The sequence below is a fragment of the Leptidea sinapis genome, chromosome 9 (genome assembly GCF_905404315.1).
Source record: "Leptidea sinapis chromosome 9, ilLepSina1.1, whole genome shotgun sequence".
NCBI classification, from domain to species: domain Eukaryota; kingdom Metazoa; phylum Arthropoda; class Insecta; order Lepidoptera; family Pieridae; genus Leptidea; species Leptidea sinapis.
The window spans coordinates 8,981,923-9,002,994 of NC_066273.1; the positions used below are offsets into that span (position 1 = coordinate 8,981,923).

Here is a 21,072-nt window from a genome sequence, read left to right on the forward strand (position 1 = left end):
GTGTGAAACTATTAATGCGGTTTACATACACATATTACACAGAATACATCTATTTACCAAGTTGCAACAGTACAGTGTTTATGGTTTCGAAAAAAGTGGCACTGACATACGGACGGACGGACAGACAGACAGACATGACGAAGCCATAAGGGTTCCGTCTTTTGCCATTTGGGTACGGAACCCTAACAAAGTCCTACGCCACGTCTGTCAGTCTGTTCTACGAGTATCTAGTTGGAGCGCAGCGGAGACTAATAATCTAAGCTCAAAATTTTAATTCCAATTATAATAATAAAGGCTAAAATATTAATAAGTAAGTAATTACTTGACATGAAATGTTTCTAAATGAAGATATTAAGCCGAAATTATTAGTTATAAGACTAAAAGCATTCACATTAAACACAGCGCGCTCCCGGGAGTACATCAACGTTTAAATATTTAGTTGACGACTCTCCGCAGTCTCTGTATCAATTATTGACTCCTAACTTGCTCAGACGGGAAATGGCAGAAAAACGAAGTTAGCATTTTCTTTCATTTTTTTTTTTTTTTTTTAATATAATATTGACACACTTTTCACACAAATTATCTTGCCCCAAGTTAAGCATATATAGCCTGTGTTATGTGTTACAAGACAATGATATATTTAATACAATATACTTACTTAAACATACATAAATTCATATAAACATACATAAATACATTTAAACATCCATGACTCGGAAACAAACATCCATATTCATCATATAAATGCTTGCACCTACCGGGATTCGAACCCGGGACCTCTAGCTTAGTAGGTAGGATCGCTAACCACTCGGCTATACAGGTCGTCAAAAATTTTCGTTCTTGTCTCTTATTTGTTTATTATTATTGTTTTGAAAGAATGATATATATTTATTTGTAATAAACACAATATTTACATAATATAATAGAAAAAACAAATATAACACAGACAAATTTACAAATTGGAGTGTCTGTCGCAAATTGGTCACACTTCAGCATAATGCTGATTACTATCGCAAGCAGCGCTGATCTTCCAGTGGAACCACTAAATGACGGATGTCTTAATTTTTTTTTATGACAATAAGGGACGAGACGAGCAAAACGTTCAACTGATGGTAATTGATACGCACTGCCCATTACAATGCAGTGCCGATCAGGATTCTTGAAAGACCCAATAATTCTGAGCGGCACTACGGCTGCGCTCGTCACCTTGAGACATAAGTTGTTAGGTCTCATTTGCCCAGTAATTTCACTAGCTACGGCGCCCTTCAGTCCGAAACACATTACTGCTTCACGTCAGAAATAGGCGTCTAAACTTACGGTCTAAAACGTACGAACCCTTAGCTCGTAGCATTGGTATTGAACCTAGGTCGACGACCCCTATAGCCCAGTGGTTTTTTTTTTTTTTATGGAATAGGAGGACAAACGAGCGTACGGGTCACCTGTTGTTAAGTGATCACCGCCGCCCATACTCTCTTGCAACACCAGAGGAATCACAGGAGCGTTGCCGGCCTTTAAGGAAGGTGTACGCGCTTTTTTTGAAGGTACCCATGTCGTATCGTCCCGGAAACACCGCACAAGTAAGTTCATTCCACAGCTTTGTAGTACGTGGAAGAAAGCTCCTTGTAAACCGCACTGTGGAGGACCGCCACACATCCAGATGGTGAGGATGATATCCTAACTAGTGTGTGACCCTACCTACTGAGCTAATGGTCCCGGTTCGAATCCCTGTCCGTGCAATCATTTATATGACGAATATGAATGTTTGTTTCCGAGTCACGGATCTATATATTATGTATTTATATATGTTTAAGTAAGTATATTGTATTAAATATATATATCTTCTCTTTCATTGTTTATTTTATTACCCTTTATCTTATAAAATTATTGTATGCATAATAATAGCTAATATTTTACATGTACAATAAATTAATATGTATATTTATCTATATGTATGTATACATGTTACCCTTATATGTTTATTTATTTATAAAATTTATAATCTTTAAGACTTTATTATATATTATTACTTTTAAAAGTTCAAAATAAACCCAATCAATAATACCTTACTATATTATTATTCTATAAAAATAAACCAAGTCAACAGTATTTGTAGTAAACCCGAAAGTTTTTAAGAATACCCTCAATTTTATTACTGACCGCTCAAGTACTAACCAGTATGCATGATAGACAAATGTTATTTATTTTCTCGTAGAACTGTTAAAAATTGTTTTTCATATATTAAATTCTTATATACGCTTTTATGTACTGAAGTAACTGTAAAAAACAATGTATCTGGAAGTAACTAGTATTAAAATACAGGCCCGGCCTAGTTTAATGCTAGTGACAACTAAACAAATATAATAACTAATTAATTATTAGTAGCACTACTTATGTAAAACAATAATTACTTTAGTTTTACGCCTATTTCTTGTGATAACATTCATACAACGTCTTCACAGCTATAATATTATGTTTTATTTTTATATTTGTATTTTTCAGCTGTTCGTATTAAATTTGCAAAATTTTTATTGTTAAAGTTTAGAATAATTAATTAATGATTAGTGTAAGATTAGTAGTGTATCTAATGTTACTTACTTATCTGAATTATTAAAGGTCTAATTTCTACACAATGTGTTACTAGTGCTGCCATCTGTTGTGTATTGTCAGTATCTTTGTTCTATTGTTTTAACTTTAGCTTTAAAATAAAATAAATATAAAATATCGTTGCCTATGGGTATAGGACAGCCTATTTTGGGGCAAGATAACTTGTGTAAGAGTGTGTCAATATTATATTATTATTATTTGGAAGTGCTTTGTCAGCTACGCGTATTATGTAAATAATTGGGCCACAAGCTCAGCGATTCGACCATCTTCCGATCATGCGCGCTCGCCAAACGTAATTGTGCCGGTAATTGGTTCGCGCGCTTGACACACTGTTGTCAATGTTTGTCAGATACGTGGACGATGTATGCGTTATGTATGAGGTGATCAGTCATAATAAAATAAATTGATTTTTGAACTATACATAATACATATTAACTAGATAAGTGTAGGTATAAAAAGGCATAAATGGCATTTATTTTCTCAAAATTTATTCCTTTAGAATTATTTTTGATGTCATTTCTAATATACTAGATACTACTACCGCTTCGGAAACAAATGACGCTCTGAGAGAGAAGAAGCGGCGCTAGAAACTATCCCAGCATTCTTTTTTTGCGCTCTTTTTAAAGAAATATACAATATTGTACAGTCATTGCTTTTGCTATAAAATAATCAAAATCTAGTCCCAGGCTGACGAATCACTTAGATATTCAGCTGTGGAGTAGTAGTAGTAGTAGTAATATTTATTTTTTCACCTTATTTTGACTTAATATCGAAAAAGAACCATGTTTTAAATCCAAAAAACTCACGTCAAAATATCAGTTATTTTTCTCTCTACTTTTTGATGGTATAAAAAATACATAATTATGGAAAATGTTCTCAGAAAATGCAATGAAACGAAAAAACTCGCAACTACGCATATAATTTAAAGGAGATTCTACAACTTTCTAAAAATATTGTAGATGTCCTACCTATTGTATATTAAATTATTTGGATATAAATGAAAATGAATGTATTTTGGAAGAAAAACTTAACCACACATTCACACACACAAAAAGTGCTTCGTTGCACTCAATTCACAAATTAAAAATAGTTTAAAAAAAATTAAGAATCACGCTTTCGTTGAAAAGATAATAGCTGAAATTTAAAATGATATCAATTCCTGCCTTATAGATGAAAAAAATACATAAATTAACTGTATACATAGAAATATTGTCTTTACGAAAAATATTTCAAGTTGCAACTTATCTTCCAAATATGAACGGTTATTGTATAGCAAGATGGCTGGTAATGTTGACAATATTATAGGAATGCTTAAATCGTCCTTTTCATTAATCAAATCAAAATCACTTTATTCATGTAGTTCACGGAAATGACACTTATGAATGTCAAAAAAAAATATTTTGAATCTACCGCTACTTCGTAAAGGGTTGAGCTAATGAGAAGAAGTAGCAAGAAACTCATTGCCACTATTTTATATCAAGATTTACATTTTCATCGATTAACAAATCATTTCAATTACAATATAATATGTAAAATAATGCAAATTCAAATATTTTTATTCAAAATAGGATTTAAAATCACTTATTGAACGTCAAAAACTACCACCCATTCAAAAGAGACTGTCTCAGACCCGAGAAGAATGGGCGCAAGAAACTCAGCGGGCTTTTTTTTTAAATATAAACAACAACAAACATACTCAAACGTCAAATAGTCAATGCCTTACACGAGTAAGTCAAAAAAGTAAATGTAAATTAATACAAAAGTTATTGAATACAGTGGCTGCGTCATCCACACACACCGTAAATAAATAAAGATATTCTGTGAGCATTTTATAAGCGATTATAATTAAAAAATAAAATATAATATAATATATATATATATATATATATATATATATATATATATATTATATATATATTATATACATATATTACTCACAGTTAGCCCTCTCATTCGTTGGTAATGGTCTATCAGAACGGTTCGTGTTTATAGAAACAGTTTTACAAATACGTCGCGTAGTAAACATTTCCGTGCGTACCAAAAACTATCCGTTTCTTGTTTATAAGATCCGGGCATAAGTCACAAACGGCCCGAGTGGGCGACTAAGATCTGCTAACGGCCCATAAAACGAAATTGTGTTTGAGAGTCCTTACACGATACGAGGACCCACACTGAATAATGGATCGTAAAGCTTATTAGTAGAACCAGTAGAGCCAGTAAGTCGCAGCAACACAATTGTATTACATAATATACAATATATTCTATACTAGCTGACCCGACAGACGTACTATAGATAATAAATAAAGTACTGTTTTTTAATTAATTTGTCAAAAATATTTCATAATATCAAGAACTATTTCGTAAAATATGCTCCTTGTTGTTTTAATGAAATTGTTTCACAGCAGAACTGTCAAACCGTGCGTCAATAAATTCTCTCACAGATAATATGTCCATATAAAACAAATATTGGAAATAAAACTAATTATTTATTTATTAGAAAAGGCTTCTTCGAAGCCAATTCGGCTTTGCCCTCCAGATGACCGCGGAATCGGCAATCACACGAGATTTCAAGACCCAATATTCCGATTTTAAGGTTTTAAGGGAGGTGTTATCGAAGAGCGGTGATATGACAAATGAGGTTTTTTAGTAGCAAACGCGCAAACTTGAATCTTCTGGGGGCTAAATTAAAGAAATCATTTTACCCCATTCCATGACATTCTCAAGAGAGGACTCGATAGAAGACATAACGTTGACCCGGCACTCGTCGAGCGAGAGAGAGACAATTATTGTGCACAGATCGCCCTGCGTAGTCTGTGGTACGTGACCTAACCCATTCGGTATTGTGCCTGTTGAAACACCCAAGACTACGATTTCAGCGGAGGGGATCTGTGCTAGCACGTCGTCAATTGCCGTTTGAAGGCAGCCCGTGAGATGATCCGTTTCTGTGTTACCACCATAGAACCTGCAGACCCAGGCATAGATGTGGATGCGGTCTTCAAAATCTACACGGAGCCAGAGAGTTGACAGGTCCCTACCCTGAAAATTACCGAGACGGTGACAGCAGATATCCTCCCTGACGTACACACATACCGCGGCATGAGGCAAAAAGTTATGCTCAATTTTCTACCCGGGGTACGTTAAGTACGATGTATCGCTAGATCGAGATATCTGCGTGTCCGTAAGGAAACACAAAGCCGGCTCAAGGTGGTGTTGGACGGCGCGCCGTACCACATCGGCGTTTAAATTGGAGTGGATTCCCCTAATGTTGCAAAAGTCCACGTTAAGCGTGGAGCGGGGTGCCGTGGTGTTGCTGCCTCGTTTGTCCGCGTACATACGCGGTTCTGTAACCTCCCCAGAATACGACGGGCGGCCCGAGCGATAATGCTGGGGGAGGGATTTTCCGGCTCTGATAGAGCCGGTACCCTCCTGGGGTAAAACCTGTTCAAGGACCGCTGTTATATTCTGATAAAGGGCGGCAGGCTCTGGTCCTCGACACTAACCTATGCGAAACATAGCGGCACTAGGCCGCTACTTCACGCCGGTATTTTGTGCGAGTGTGGTAATTAACCCGGACGAGTCTGGCCCGATTGTGCTGACGTCATAAGACGGCAGCGTGACTCTCTTCCTTCTAGATACGCCCTTGAGTCACCTCTTACTACACCCTTGGGCATGGGCATCTACTATATCGTAAGCACCAAAATGTTTTTTTTATGGAAAAGGTACGGGTTACCTGGTGTTAAGTGATCACCGCCGCTCACATTCTCTTGAAACACCAGAGGAATCACAGGAGCTTTGCCGGCCTTTAAGGAAGGTGTACGCGCTTTTTTGAAGGTACCCATTCTTTACAACACTACATTCCTTATGTATCCCATAAGTGATTATTATATAGAGAAGCACCGCTGTGGTTCCCACCCAGTGCTTAGAATCCTCACTTTTATCTTGTTACAGTTTTCCGCTCGATAATGCCTACGCATCTACCGCTTTAAATTATACCCAGTGTATAATGCCCTTGAACAACAACAATAATTTCTGTCGTTCAAAACTAACTTTGAATTAGAAAAAAAACGTTTTGAACAACAATATCAGGAAAGTTAAATATATTTCACCCACGGCTTCTGTCTGTCGGGAGAACTTGATTCACTCAATAGTTTCCCGGCCCACAATGATCGCCTCCACCCTCGAGCCTCCCACATACACCGCCCGTCACAAGCTCCTCTATATAACATTAACGGTTTAACATTATAGACTGCGAACTCTATTTTTAACCAACTTCAAAAAAGGACGACGTTTTTATGTTTCTTAGGTGCCTTATAACGTTCGACTGGCTGAACCGATTTTGATAATTTTTTTTATTTGAAAGCTGGTGCTTCCCGTTCCCAGACAATGGCATCCATGAGAAAACCATAAGCCTTAAATTTTCCATAAGCGCCAACCCAGTATGATGAGTCTTTTTTAAATTCCCGCTTCAAAAATCGGGAAGTTATTGGTTTTACTCCGTTTTTCGAAAACCGAGTTTTCACCAGATGTCGAAGTTTTATAGTCCTAGGAAGCTTCCCTGACTATACCCGCGATGGTGTCCGTACGTCTGTCTGTCTGTATGTATGTTTGCGTGAGTGTGTGTAAGCCTCTTATAACTTTTAAACGGCTCGACCGATTTCATTGCGGTTAGCGCCATTCGAAAGGGCTTGACTTAACTTTTGAATACAATTCGGACCGATTCGGATTGGTAGATTTTAAGTTATGTAAAACAAATATATCATGAGTGGTTTTATTGGAATTACTTTTAAACGACTTTACCAATCGATTCCAAAAACTAATTACTATAATTATTAGTTTTTAACATCAATAAACCACGTCGATCGCCATCAAGACGGTAAAAATTTGTTGATCCGTTCGTCAGTTATCGTTGATGTAAGGAAACCGAAAAAAGTGATTGTTCGATCAATTGAAACTCAAAGATTCTTGAGGCTCAAAAAACAGCGTCAAATGCCGCCACCGCGGGAAAATCGGTTCATTCATTCAAAAGTTATTGCTATTTGAAAATTTAAATTCATAAAATAGAGATTTATTTAACGTTTATAAGACTTTTGAGCTCAAATTTTGAAATTGTCATAAGTAAAAATTGAGGTATTTACAACCACTAGAAGATGTCCAATTATTTAAATATTTGCACGTATCCAGAAACCATTACTATTAGGAGAATTCTAAATATCAATTATCAACACACAGGCACAATATAAAGCTATATTCAAATCTATATATAATATATAAAAATGAATTGTTGTTCGTTAGTCTCGTTAAAACTCGAGAACGGCTGGACCGATATGGCTAATTTTGGTCTTGAATTATTTGTGGAAGTCCAGAGAAGGTTTAAAAGGTGAATAAATATGAAAATGTTCGGAATTAAATAAAAACAACAATTTTGTTTTTCCTTTGATGTATCCCCCGTCGTCCGATATTTGTTTTGTATGGACATATTTTCTATGAGAGAATTTATTGACGGACGGTTTGACAGTTCTGCTGTGAAACAATTTCATTACGACAACAGGGAGCATAAAATATGCGAAATTATTCTTACGATTAATTCATAAAAAACATTATTTTATTTATTATATACAAAACAACGTTTGTCGGGTCAACTAGTTGTAAAATAAAAATTTAAATCACATCAAAAGTTCTTAAGTTCCAATCACAACTTGGTCAAAGGAAGTCATTGAGTTTCAGAGATTATTGAAACATAAGTAAAGTTCGGAGTGCATTATTATTATTATTTTATGAAAATAAGGGACGAGACGAGCAGAGCGTTCAGCTGATGGTAATTGATACGCCCTGCCCATTACAAAGCCGCTTCAGATTCTTGAAAAACCTCAAAAATTCTGAGCGGCACTGCACCTGCGCTCGTCACCTTGAGACATAAGATTTTATGTCTCATTTGCCCAGTAATTTCACTAGCTACGGCGACATTCAGAACGAAACACAGTAATGCTTACACGTTACTGCTTCACGGCAGAAATACGCGTCGTTGTGGCACCCATAATCTAGCCGGCATCCTGTGCATAGGAGCCTCCAACTATGAAAACACTCACTACGTCCCGTCTACTGAGTACTACTGAGTTTATACGAACCATAATAAACAAAAACATATTAAAGTAATTAAATGGATCTCTGACATTGATTCTAAGCGTTTATATATATTTCAAAGTCAAATAAACTTTATTCAATTAGGCTTAAGCTAAGTTCGTAAAAAGTTGAGCTTGCGAGAAGAACATAATTATAATAACCTCAATGGCCACTCTTTTCAATCAACTATAGTATTTTACAATGGCTGTACTATAGATAACAAATATTTAAAGCATCTCTCCATATTTCTTGGTTAAGTGCAAAAATAAACAGAATCGAAAAGTATTGATGCATTTTATAAACATTGTAGAACAACATCAGTGAACAACCTGCCTGGAGGTCGGGGGGTCGATGTCTTCGTCTGCCGGTCCACCAACAGGCACAGCACCCACAACACTCACAGCAGGGCATTGTCCCACATACTCATTAATTGAAATTAATTTTTGACCGCATTAACACCGCATTCCTTGGTGACGCAATTAATAATTAATTGTGCAGTTTATTTCGTTTACTCTTAACACGAAAGATGGCGTTACAATACATAACAATAACAGTCCGTTGACACCTCACTATTACGGTATTTTATATTTAGGATCGTAAGTTTGCCCCAGAGGGACGGCGACACAACCTCTCGTAGCCGCGTTCAGCACACAACTGAGAACTGACGCCTGAAAGCTCTACAGTACAGATTACTGATTAGTGTACAGTCAACATTGAACAGTCTACAATATACTGTATCTTAGCGAGTAACACTGAATCTTGACTAATTTATTATTAAAATCTTAATATATATAAATCCAGCGTCCTGATGTTTGTTTCCAGTGAAATTCTAAACTAATGAACGGATTTTTTCTTCGTGGAGTGCAGTTTAGTCCAACTTGAGAGATAGGATAGTTTTTATTTCGATCTGGGACCCATAATTACTTTTTTTCCACCTCGATGTAAAGCTGTCTTTTAGTCCCTGGTACGAGGGACAACAGTGGCCGAGTACTCTCGTACCAAGGACTAAGAGCGAGCTTTACATCCAGGTGGGAATAAAATCGTATACGCACCACTTATCTTACATGAGTAGGACATTATCACCTAGAATGACCTACATTTCTCCCTAGGTGCGTAATATACTATTATTTTCAATATTTGTTTTGTATGGACATATTTTCTATGAGAAAATTTATTGACGCACGGTTTTTCAGTTCTGCTGTGAAACAACTTCATTACAACAACAGGGAGCATATTTTACGAAATAATTTTTAATGTTATGAAATATTATTGCCGTATTCATAAAAAAACAGCATTTTATTTATGATGTATAGAACAACGTCTGTCGGGTCAGCTAGTAATATATAAAATAATAATATAACAGCCAGCAATAAGACTGAGTGTATTTAAATAGGGATGAGTCATGTGTCTGCATTGCCGATAGTTAAGGCTACCCCACACAGGCACGTTGTTATAAGTCGATAATATCGCATGCGTTATTGCGATAATGCGTCCCGATTCCTTGCACACAACTGCGTTTTATCGTCCGATATTTCTTACGAGAGAGTGCCGCGCCGGCATCAAACCATCTCAGATATGCTTATATTTTTACAGATTGTATAAGTATTCTTCGTCTGATGATATGTTACTATCCATATTATAGAAAAGTTTTAAGGACTCTCATGCATGTCACTACTCTAAAATGTCGATAAAAATGACTATCGATAGAGATCTAAGTTGGAAACATCAAGTAAGTAAAGTTTGTAGCAAAATAAACAGTTTCTCCTTTGCACTTTATAAGCTGACGAAAGTTAGTTCGAGGCAAACGGCCTTAATTACTTAACATGCTTACGTTGAGTCCATACTTAGATATGGTGTCATATTGTTGGGCAACTCTTCAATAGTAAACAAAGCATTTATTGCACAGAAAAAGTGCATCAGATCAATCTGTGGTATTAAGCCTGACGTTTCATGCAAGCCCTTGTTAAAACAAGTCACTGAAATTATTGACACTTCCCGGTCTATACATTTACGAGATGGCAAAATTTGTGAAGGAAAATCAGATAAACATATGACCCACAGTACTCATACAGAACTTAGGAAAGCTATATAGGTTAGTGACTAGAGTCGTTCCCCATAGCACTTTATTTCAGAACAATTGCTTCTGGATGGCCATGAAAATTTTCAATAAGATCCCTGATCATTTAAGTTGTTACCTTTTTCAAGATTTAAAGTATCCTTACACAGTTGGCTTCTTCAAAACACATTTTATTCTATAGAAGAGTTTTTTGACCACAAAGAGTAAAGGATTTTGACATTGCATTCTAAGTGGATAATTCTTATCTTGACTTTAATCAATTTTTTATATTATATCAAATTATAATTTTGTCTAAATATAAAATAAATTAATTTATATTGAAAAAAAATTATTGCCCAAGACGAAATTTGTACCACCCCATTTAATAGCAAATAAATAAATTAGAATATTAATCAAAACCAAACGTCCTACAAGTACTAACGTTATTAACGCCGGTGTGTGGACGATCGATTGCGGCCTGATACAAAACATTCTAGAACTAATATCGGAATATAGCAGGACGGAGAAACGCAAACATTGCGGCTTTATTATCGCAGCAGTGTGTAACTCCATGGCCATCCTAACACAAAATGAACAGAAAACAGACATCACAATAACGCATGCGATTTTATCAACCTATAATAACGTGCCTGTGTGGAGGAGCCTTTACTTGGGAAAATTTCTCAAATCGCGTGGAATTTTTGTATTGATCAGCTGTAGAGTACATCCTTGTGTTGTTTATTATTGTAATGGGGATGTGCCCGCTGCTCTCTGCATTACTCTCGAATAATGATTGAACAGTAATTCACTAATACATTTATGTCGTGCAGACAACGAGTTAAGTTTATTTTAGACATAGATACGTTATGGAATTACGAATGCTTATTAATTATATAAATTCGTTGCTCGATCGATTTCACTCCGCTAATATACTATGTGATAGCATAGGAAGTTAAAAAACTACGTTTAAAAAAACAGACTTCAAAAACTAAAAAGTATAAAATAACATACTAAAGATTTAATTTAATACACCTCTTAAACAAGCCAAATACATTTAATATTCATAAAATAATATTATTTGTCACGTGTCCTGACGCGAGTTTAACATGTAACACCCAACCCAAGAAAAGTACCTATTCCATAAAAAAAAGTGCTCAACGCCGATAAAGAAGTTTCACTTCAAAAATGTTAATTAAGTAAATAAAAACACAAGAACTCTTACAAAAAGGTAGATACATCCATCCTCAGAAACCATGAATAAGATAAAATGGGAAAAAAATGCACACTCACCCGTCGCCGATCCAGAATTTCGAGGAGATTTCATTGTGCTATTCATCTGCTCTACTTTTGATGTATCCGCCGACCCCTCGAATGATTTATTAGAACCCGTTTGAAGTTTTACAAAAGGGGTGGGTGACGTGGGAAGCGATAAGGGGGAGTTAAGCTTCAACGGTGACGTGGGAGTACCCAATGCGGATGGTAATGACAGCTTCGACTCAGAGCTGTTCAGTACTTGGGATGAAGGCACACTGGTGACAGATGCATCAGTGCAAAACACTGTTGGTAAAGGCGTTTGTAAATTGTTCATGGAGCTGTACGATCGCTGTTTGTCTTCCTCTCCATTGGTATCCGCCATTATCTGAAACAAAACATAGTCGAATTATAAAAAAATATACAATTTGTTTGAGTGCCTAGTGAGAACATTTACTGTCTTATTCGTAATGACTTAGCGGAGATTTAAAACATCGCTAATATACGCTTGTTAAAAAATGGTATTCATAATCACATGGTAGAGCTAAAACGCTCATTATCTCTTCGATAAAGCTGACGTGACTTATATGACAAGGACCCTTCTATAAACCTATATTAAGCACTTGAACGCAAAAAAACATGGCCGACATCGATCAGCTGTTCTTTAAATAATTTGATAAATCGCTTCCCCCTCAAAGCTGTTGGATATCCGTCATAGATTGACAACCGACTTGATTTTTGAAATTATTTTGACATCGACTTTTGACAACTGACAAACCATTCACATTGAAAAGATGTCTGTTTCCATTGACAGTTCCTTATTAAATTTGTTAAAATCATGTTTTTTTGTACGAAATGGCAACATTGCGTACTATAGAGACGTATTAGTTATGGGAGATTTATCTAACGAATATGAATAAGGAATTTTATCGAACGTTCGATAGGCTTAAACACGTTTGAACTAATATATCTTTATACCTTCGAAAAGTGTTTTATTATGAATAATACAGTTGGAATAAACGTCTTTTATAATTATTATTATAATAATAGTTTTTAATAAAAGGTATAAACCCAATACAACGTATTTAAATTTAAAATGAAATAAAATTTAATAATTAAAAATTGCCGATGGCAATAAGCTTTTCATAATTCACATTTTGTCGTCACTCGTAATGCAAATTGGTCGTACCTGTTTGGTACCTGTTGTATCAGGGCTATTTTTTGTTCGCCTCCCGGTGCACTGAGTGCCAGTGCTTGAAAATAAAATGCCGTCTAAGTTGTTTAGTGCCTTTTCCAACGTATTATAAGGTAAGTGAAGGATTTTCAAAGTCACAAGGGTTATAGATTATTTAAATAATAACCCCCTTATTCATAATGGTCCGCGGAGTGTTTTTTCTCATTTTGTCTTAGGTCAATAGAAGAAGACAGAGTGTGAATTAGCAATGCTTTAAGTTAGTAGACTATTATGAATAAGGGGGTAACACTTTGAAAGATTATATAGTAGCAAGACGGATGTCCTGCACATTTTGGTGTCAATGTTAGGCGATAGCTCGATTGTCTTTTTCCTAATCATTGGTTAGGGCGAGGAGGACCCATTGCGTGGCCTGCGAGGAGTCCGCACTTAAGGCCGGTTGATTTCTATATATCTGGGGTCACATGGAACTCAAAGAAGGAATTATGAACGCAGCAAATGCGATGCGGAATAATCACTTTAATCAGGCTAAATTACAATAAGTCTTAATTGTTACTAATTATTAATTGTTATGTACTACCAGTTACCAGCGGGAGGCTTCTTTGCAGGATGCCGCCTAGATTATGGGTACAACGGTGCCTATTTCTGCCGTGAAACAGTAATGTGTTTCGGTCTGAAGGGATCCGTAGCTAGTGAAATTACTGAGCAAAAGATCTTACGTCTCAAAGAGACGAGCGCGATTGCAGTGCCACTCAGAATTTTTGGGTTTTTCAAGAATCCTAAGCGGCACTGCATTTTAATGGTCAGTTCGTATCCATCAGCTGAACGTAGTGTTCGTTTCGTCCCTTAGTGTCATTAACAAAATACCACTGTCTTAAGAAGCTCTTCACCTCAGTCATCCAAACGAAAATGTCAAGAAGGGGCAATCATGCAGGGTGCGAGAGGGCAGGGCGCGTCCCGATTGGCCATACAACTCGCTCGGGACACTTAAGCCAGGGGTGACGCGTAGTGCATTTTCAAATTTAAGATTAGGTTTGTTTATGTAATTTAAGGTTAATCTGGTTCATACTTCATGTGCTGTGAGAGAATGTAAGTCATAATCCTGCAATAAGAAGGATTTACATCAGTTTCCGTACACGGAAGAAAGGTAAGTTAGAATTTAATTAACTATAGATTATTTGCATAGAATCGAAGATATAGCTTCCCGCGGTGTTCTTTTTTTTCTATAAACAGCTTTCAATTTGCAAGCCAGTTCGTAATTTAAATAAAACCTTTAGTTGCTATGTTTCGGAGTAAAATATTGTTACATTTCTGAATAATAATAACACGACAGATAACGTTCCGTTATATTAATTTTCGAGGTATTCCGGTGTCAATTAAGAAAATGACATTTGATATCCAAGATGGCGGATGTGACTTTTTCAATAAAAACAATATGGGTATCTATCATTTTCGAGGTTTTCGCCAGTGAGAATTAAGAATATGACATCTATTTTGAGATCCAAGAGGGCGGATGTGACCTTTTCCATAAAATCAATATGGGTATCAATTTCGAGGTTTTCGTGAGTGTGAATTAAGAATATGACTTCTATTTTGAGATCCAAGATGGCGGACGTTAATTTCTCAATAAAATCAATATGGGTGTCATTCCCGAGTTTTCCGGGAGTGTGAATTCCTTATATGACGTAATGATACTTACCTACTTCTGCCTCTGCGTAACTAGCTGACGGGAGGCAGCATTATTCCGCCAAAAATATAGTTTAGGAAAAAGTGTATTCATTCTTTCTTTTTTTCAAATATCGGTTGTTAGATGTGTTAGCGCATTTCAAAATACTAACGTCATTCCACTCTCCCGTTCAAAGTAGTCATACAAATTTTCACCCCCTTCTATTTTTTTTTCAACAAACAGTGAAAGTCGCGTCAAAATTGATTCAGCCGTTCCAGAGATTACCTCGGACAAACAGACAGCCAAGAAATTTAAAAATATTCATCGCTAGCTGTACTTCAAATCGTGCTTAATCGCGGATTTTAACATATATAAAAAGGTTCAATTTAATAAAAATTTAACTTAATAAATGCTGATGAATGAATGATGAATTTAAATTAATGATGCTCTTGGGCGTCATGAGTTAGCCTGCCTAAAATCGGCAGGCCGTATCATTCATCACTCCAGCATTAATGAAGTCATCCCCAGGGCATTTGCCGCCGCTCTTAATATACCAGCTGTTATAGAGCCAAATGGTATTACCCGCCGCGATGGCAAGCGTCCTGATGGAATGACCTTGGTGGGCTTGGGCACGGGGAAGGGTGCTGGTGCGGGAAGCGACTTGCGTCGACACTCTGGCTCCTTCTCATGTCCAAGTTACGTTAGTTGGTGCTGGGGCTGCTGCTTCGACTGCCGAAGACAGCAAGCGTTGCAAATATGTATAAGTTGGTCTCAGTCATACATCATTGTGCCGTTTGGTGTCCAGACAGTTGGCCCATGGGGCCCAGAGGCGCCATTATCTTCGCGCCTCATTAAGGCTACTGGAAACCCAAGCCCTGGCAGCTATTTCGGTCAACGGATCAGCCTAGCTACCCAACGCAGACATGCTGCCATTATTCTTTCTACGTAATGATAGTTTGAAATTTATGTAGTTATAGTATTGTAAATTTAGTTAAAAATATTTGTATTACTTATTATCCTAGTACCCTGCCTGTACACACATTCTGCCAACAGATAGAAATAAGAAACAAACTAAGTATAAAATAAAAGAAATGTGACAACCCTGACAGAATAACGTATGTCAGACGGGAGGCGGCATTTCATAAAACATCAAAGGCGTTGGCCCACTGTTAGTATTTACGCTGTGGTACTACTAAACTGTTACTGGTTCTAAATTCTATTTTATAGATGTATTTTTTTTATTTACATTGAGAATTGTTTTTAATTATGGAATCTTATGGAAATCTTGAAGAACGACCTCAAGTTTAGTTCGAATACGAATTTCCGCCTGATTCCTTTGGTGATCATTTTATTTTCAGTTTGTTTGAAATAAATTTCTAGTTGTTTTGCTTTGAAGGAGAGCTAAGAAAACAGTCCTTTTTTTAAAGTAATCTGCAAGTGAAGATCCATAATATTTTTTTTTTGATTTTCAGGCAAAAAATTGAAATAGTATTGTTTTTGTCTCGAATTTTTGATTTAGGACCGATAATTGTTGCTTTAATATTGATAAATAACCAGTTTTTATAAATTGATACTTTTTTAATACATTTCTGATGTTGCAATTTTGAAAAAAGTAAAAAATCTTTTAACTCAATAACGGTTCACTTTTGCATAATGAATAAAAAAATAAAATAAAAAGGCCTTTTTATTTCCAGTAAATTAACATTTCTTAAACTCAGGCTGGTTGTGCCAACTAACTTTAGCAATAAAAAATATGTTAAAAGTACCAGTTAAACAAATAATTAGTTGCACAATTAGACAATTTTTTGATGACTTTTAATGTTAACCAAGTCCAAACTTCGCCAGCTAAAGCAATTGTTAATGTTAAATAGCCTAATAGCGGCCTGTCAAAAGTTTCAAATAAATATTAGATATTGACTTAATATTTCGCTTTTACGGCCTTACAAATAAAATTGGCATAAAGTTATAACTAAGCATAAACCAAGAATATGTAAAATGTTTACAAACAGACATTTTGCTTACGATTTGTTTGCTCGGACGTATAACGTTTCCCGCGTTTATTTGCAAGGCAGCTTGTCATTCGGAAAACTTCAGAATTATCATTGTATTGACAGTGTTGTCAACGATATTGTAAACATTTTGCATTTTCTTTGTTTATCATCAGTTATAACTTTATACCAAGTTTATTTGTAAAGCGGTTAAATTTTAACTTTAACTATACCAAGGAATACGATGGTGCAACACATTCCAAAGTCTATGTTAAAGTCAGCGATACTGTTAACGTTAAATTTTACTTTAAACATAACTATAACAGCTAATTTGATGCAACCTAAATATGTGTTGGTTTTGTTTAGTTTATTCTATGTTATTTATTCAAACAAAACGAATCTTATAACTATATTTAAAATACTATGTTATTTATTTGTTTTATGTGTATCCTAATACATAATCATAGTATTAATAGACTTAATTTCATTTAATCTACCGGAACCCCAGAATGGGTGAAAGCCTCCTCCAGTGATGCCCATTTGACCCTGTTTTCAGCTACTTTTGTCCAGTTTAGACCAACTTTTGCTTTAATATCATCATCCCATCTTGTGATAGGTCACCTCTTGATCTTTTGCCTCGTGGAAAGTTCCAGAATGTTTATTTTGGCCAGCGGTCCTCAGCTTAACCTACTTGTCCTAGACTTCTACTTAATTCCCAATTATAAACAATCCAAGTTTATAATATTGCATACAAATTTATTACAATGGGAAGACTACAATACTGTACTAACTACTTCAAATTACTGTCTACTTCAAATGTCACGAGCGGCTGCTGAAAACTAGTAGTGTGTTGGTGTCTCAAGCACTCAACACAACTTAGTACTGAGTCAGCTCCTTTTAGCAATTACTCACGCGCCGCACAGTTTTTTTTCCCGTTTTCATACGATTATTGTTATTTTAAATATTATATTGCTATTTTTTATCACTCTTAAATAAAAGTATATATATATTTTTTTTCATGTAAATGTAAATACGTTATAAGAGGAGGGACTGCCTGAGTAAAAATTGAAATTTAGTTTAGCATGAAACGTGCAGTCATTTGACGTTTGAAAGCCAACAGTTGCTTAAAACGTAGTGGATTTCGGTTTTCTCCGTTTTTTTACAAGATTTTAGCCGTCATCTGTCAATCTATAAATGACTGCACGTCTCATACAATCTCTTTTTTGTTAGAGAGTTTCGCTAGGCTGTGTACATGTGGTACAGGTGTCAAGCAATAATAGCGGATGTCTCTGTTGTGCTGAACTTTAAACAATATTGGCGGCACTCGTAGGGATTGGAAATAGTTAGTCCAGGTCCCCGGACTGACCATCTTGACGATATACGAGATAGGAGAGATAATTAGATAGCGATGGTATATACTTACATTTTTTTAAATGAAACGAGACGAGCCGGACGTTCAGGTGTTGGTAATTCAGTGCCACTCAGGATTCTTGAAAAGAATTCTGAACGGCACTACAATTGCGCTGGTCTCCTTGAGACATAAGATGTTAAGTCTCATTTGCCCAGTAATTTCATTAGCAATTTCAAGCGCCTTTCAGAATGAAAGACAATAATGCTTACACGTTACTGCTTCGCGGCAGAAATAGGCACCGTTGTGGTACCCATAATCTAGCCGGCATCCTGTGCAAAGGAGCCTCCCACTTTATAAACTGTACTTACTTATAAAAAGCGTTTGTGTTCATCAATAGATAAAACATGGCCGACGCAGTCGATGTAGCGGAAACATTAAGGTCACGGCCAACTAGCGTTCAATACTGTGTCAATACCGTGATGAACACAATAGACACGTTGTATTAATTAATAACTAACAAGACACCAGGTAACTACGTCGTATGTACACTGACTGTAAGGCCCGGTATCCACCGAGAGGGGATGAGGGGAGATAAGCCGCGAAGTTGTCAGGTTATTTCCACCAGAGCGGAGAGGAGATGTGAGCATATGACATACATAGCGTATATGGGAGATGTGAGAGATCGAAATCAAATAACGCAAGCCGATCTCTCATGATATCTCATGTTCCTGTAGTGATGATATTCACTGAGACTGTAAACAAGTGCTCATTTTGTCTAAAATAAATTGAGTACTGATAGTGGTGAACCCGCCCTTGACGAGGCAATGTTTGACGGATCAATATATTATAAGAAATCCCTACTAATATTATAAATGTGAATGTAAGTTTGTTTGTTACGCTTTTACGCCGGTGCTACTGAACCGATTTTGATGAAATTTGGTACAGAGATAGACTAGAGCTTGGGAAAGGACATAGGCTACATTTTATCCCGGAAAAATCCATGACTCCCGCGGGATTTGTGAAAAATTGTAATTCACGTCGATGAGCTATAATATACCTACCAATACTAGGTTAAGTTTGCCATTGCAAGTTTTCTCGAAATAAGATTCATATTATAATATGTTGGAAACGGGAGCGAAAACGGGAACCGGAACTGGAATAGCACATGAGATAATGATCAATTCCAGACTTGCTTATTATTTTTTAAAAGCCCTTTATCTACGCGGACGAAGTTGCGGGTATCAGTTAGTACTTATATAAATCGACAGCTTACGAGATATAGCCCGCTGACAGACAGACCGCCGGAATAAGGAACTACAGATATATTGAACGAAATATTGTAATAATTAACAATAGTAAGAAAAGTAGGTAGGCTGAGATGGTTTGGACATGTCGAGAGAATGAATGAAGAACGATTGACGAAGAAAGTGTATAAGGCCAGTGTGAATGAAAGTTTTAGAAGGGGAAGACCTAGGCGGACGTTTCAAGATCAAATCAGGGACGTCTTGGAAAAAGACCAGGTCAAGAGTACCCTAAACCGAAGAGCATGTATGAAAGGAATAATGAAAGTGGACGAAGCGAAACAAGTATGTAAGGATCGTAGCAAGTGGAAAGAAGTGGTCTCTGCCTACCCCTACGGGAAAGAGGCGTGATTATATGTATGTATGTAAGAAAAGTAGGTCACCGGATGATGGACACACGCCACGATCGTCACCTCGACGTGCATCAGGTGAATGACTGGCTCCAGCCTCGTGCCGACTCGAGTGAGCACCTTACATACGGACGCGGTAGACTGCGTGTATTAACATAATACGAGTCGACAATCCATACAGCCGAATGGTTAAAGACTGTTACTGACTCCCAGACTATTATGCTAGAGGTCCCGGGTTCGAATCCCAGTAGGTGCAATCTGATGCAATATGATGAATATGGATGTTTGTTTCCGAGTCATGGATGTTTATATGTATTTATGTATGTTTAAGTAAGTATATTGTATTAAATATATCATTATCTTGTATCCATGGTACTTGTATACATATTTGTGTAAAAAGTGAGTCAATAGTCTATAACATTGGACAATTATTTGATAATATTACAAATGGCCAAATTACACTGTACACATTCTCTATGTCTGTTTGTCCATGGTCAGAGATGGCACACCCAGCAGAAGTCAATGACATACTTAAAATTAAAAAAAAAAAACAATGGACTCAACGTAAATAACAGTCACATTTTAGAAACAATAAAAATGATTTAAAAGTACAATTTGAGTAGGTTAACCTGCTTGTTACCGTAGTCATAACAAGCATAACACCGAAGAACTACTGAACCACTATAAATCACGGTAGAATAGAAACCACACGCAATGTCACTGCTATGAACATTTATACAGCTCTGAAAACGTCAAAAAAAATTGACTTTAAAACTAACCTCTATTTTAAGCAATTCACGCACACTAACACAAAGTGTCATACAAATCGCGAGTGTAAGACGCAGCTTGTCACGCACACTAAACTAATAATATTCCTGGCTTGTTTTTATAGGTTTTCTAACAGCAAGATACCTACTCTATCTAGACGTATAATATTATTATCTAAGTGTCAATGTTACACCGAGAACCGTATGACGTGTCTATTGTTATTTGTTTACAACAAATTATAATATAAACTAGGGCGTGTCGGACTCATCTCACTCATAATGTAGCACACACACAGCTATATATAGTAGATAACATTCGACTCGCCAGCGGCCAGGCCATCGCAACAACAAGCAATATTAATGAATGGACACTGGACACTGGACAGACCTATAAACTCATGTTCAGAGTTCAGACTTCCAATTCCG

At 36.3% G+C, this 21,072-nt stretch overlaps 1 protein-coding gene across 3 annotated transcripts in view; it reads right to left on the minus strand.

Moving 5' to 3' along the window:
• LOC126966224 (cytochrome b5 reductase 4) overlaps nt 1-20,786 on the minus strand; it is a 44,430-nt gene extending 23,644 nt beyond the window's left edge. The window contains exons 1-2 of one of the 3 annotated variants that reach the window (XM_050810172.1): nt 20,659-20,786; nt 12,071-12,419 (exon numbers count right to left, since the gene is read on the minus strand). In XM_050810172.1, the coding sequence (XP_050666129.1) occupies nt 12,071-12,419; nt 20,659-20,700 (391 nt within the window). In that variant the 5' untranslated portion in view covers nt 20,701-20,786. Of the gene's footprint in view, nt 1-9,053; nt 9,359-12,070; nt 12,420-20,658 lie in introns of those variants that run through there. The other 2 variants (XM_050810174.1, XM_050810173.1) reach the window with 2 other exon arrangements.
• Nucleotides 20,787-21,072: the final 286 nt, after the last annotated feature.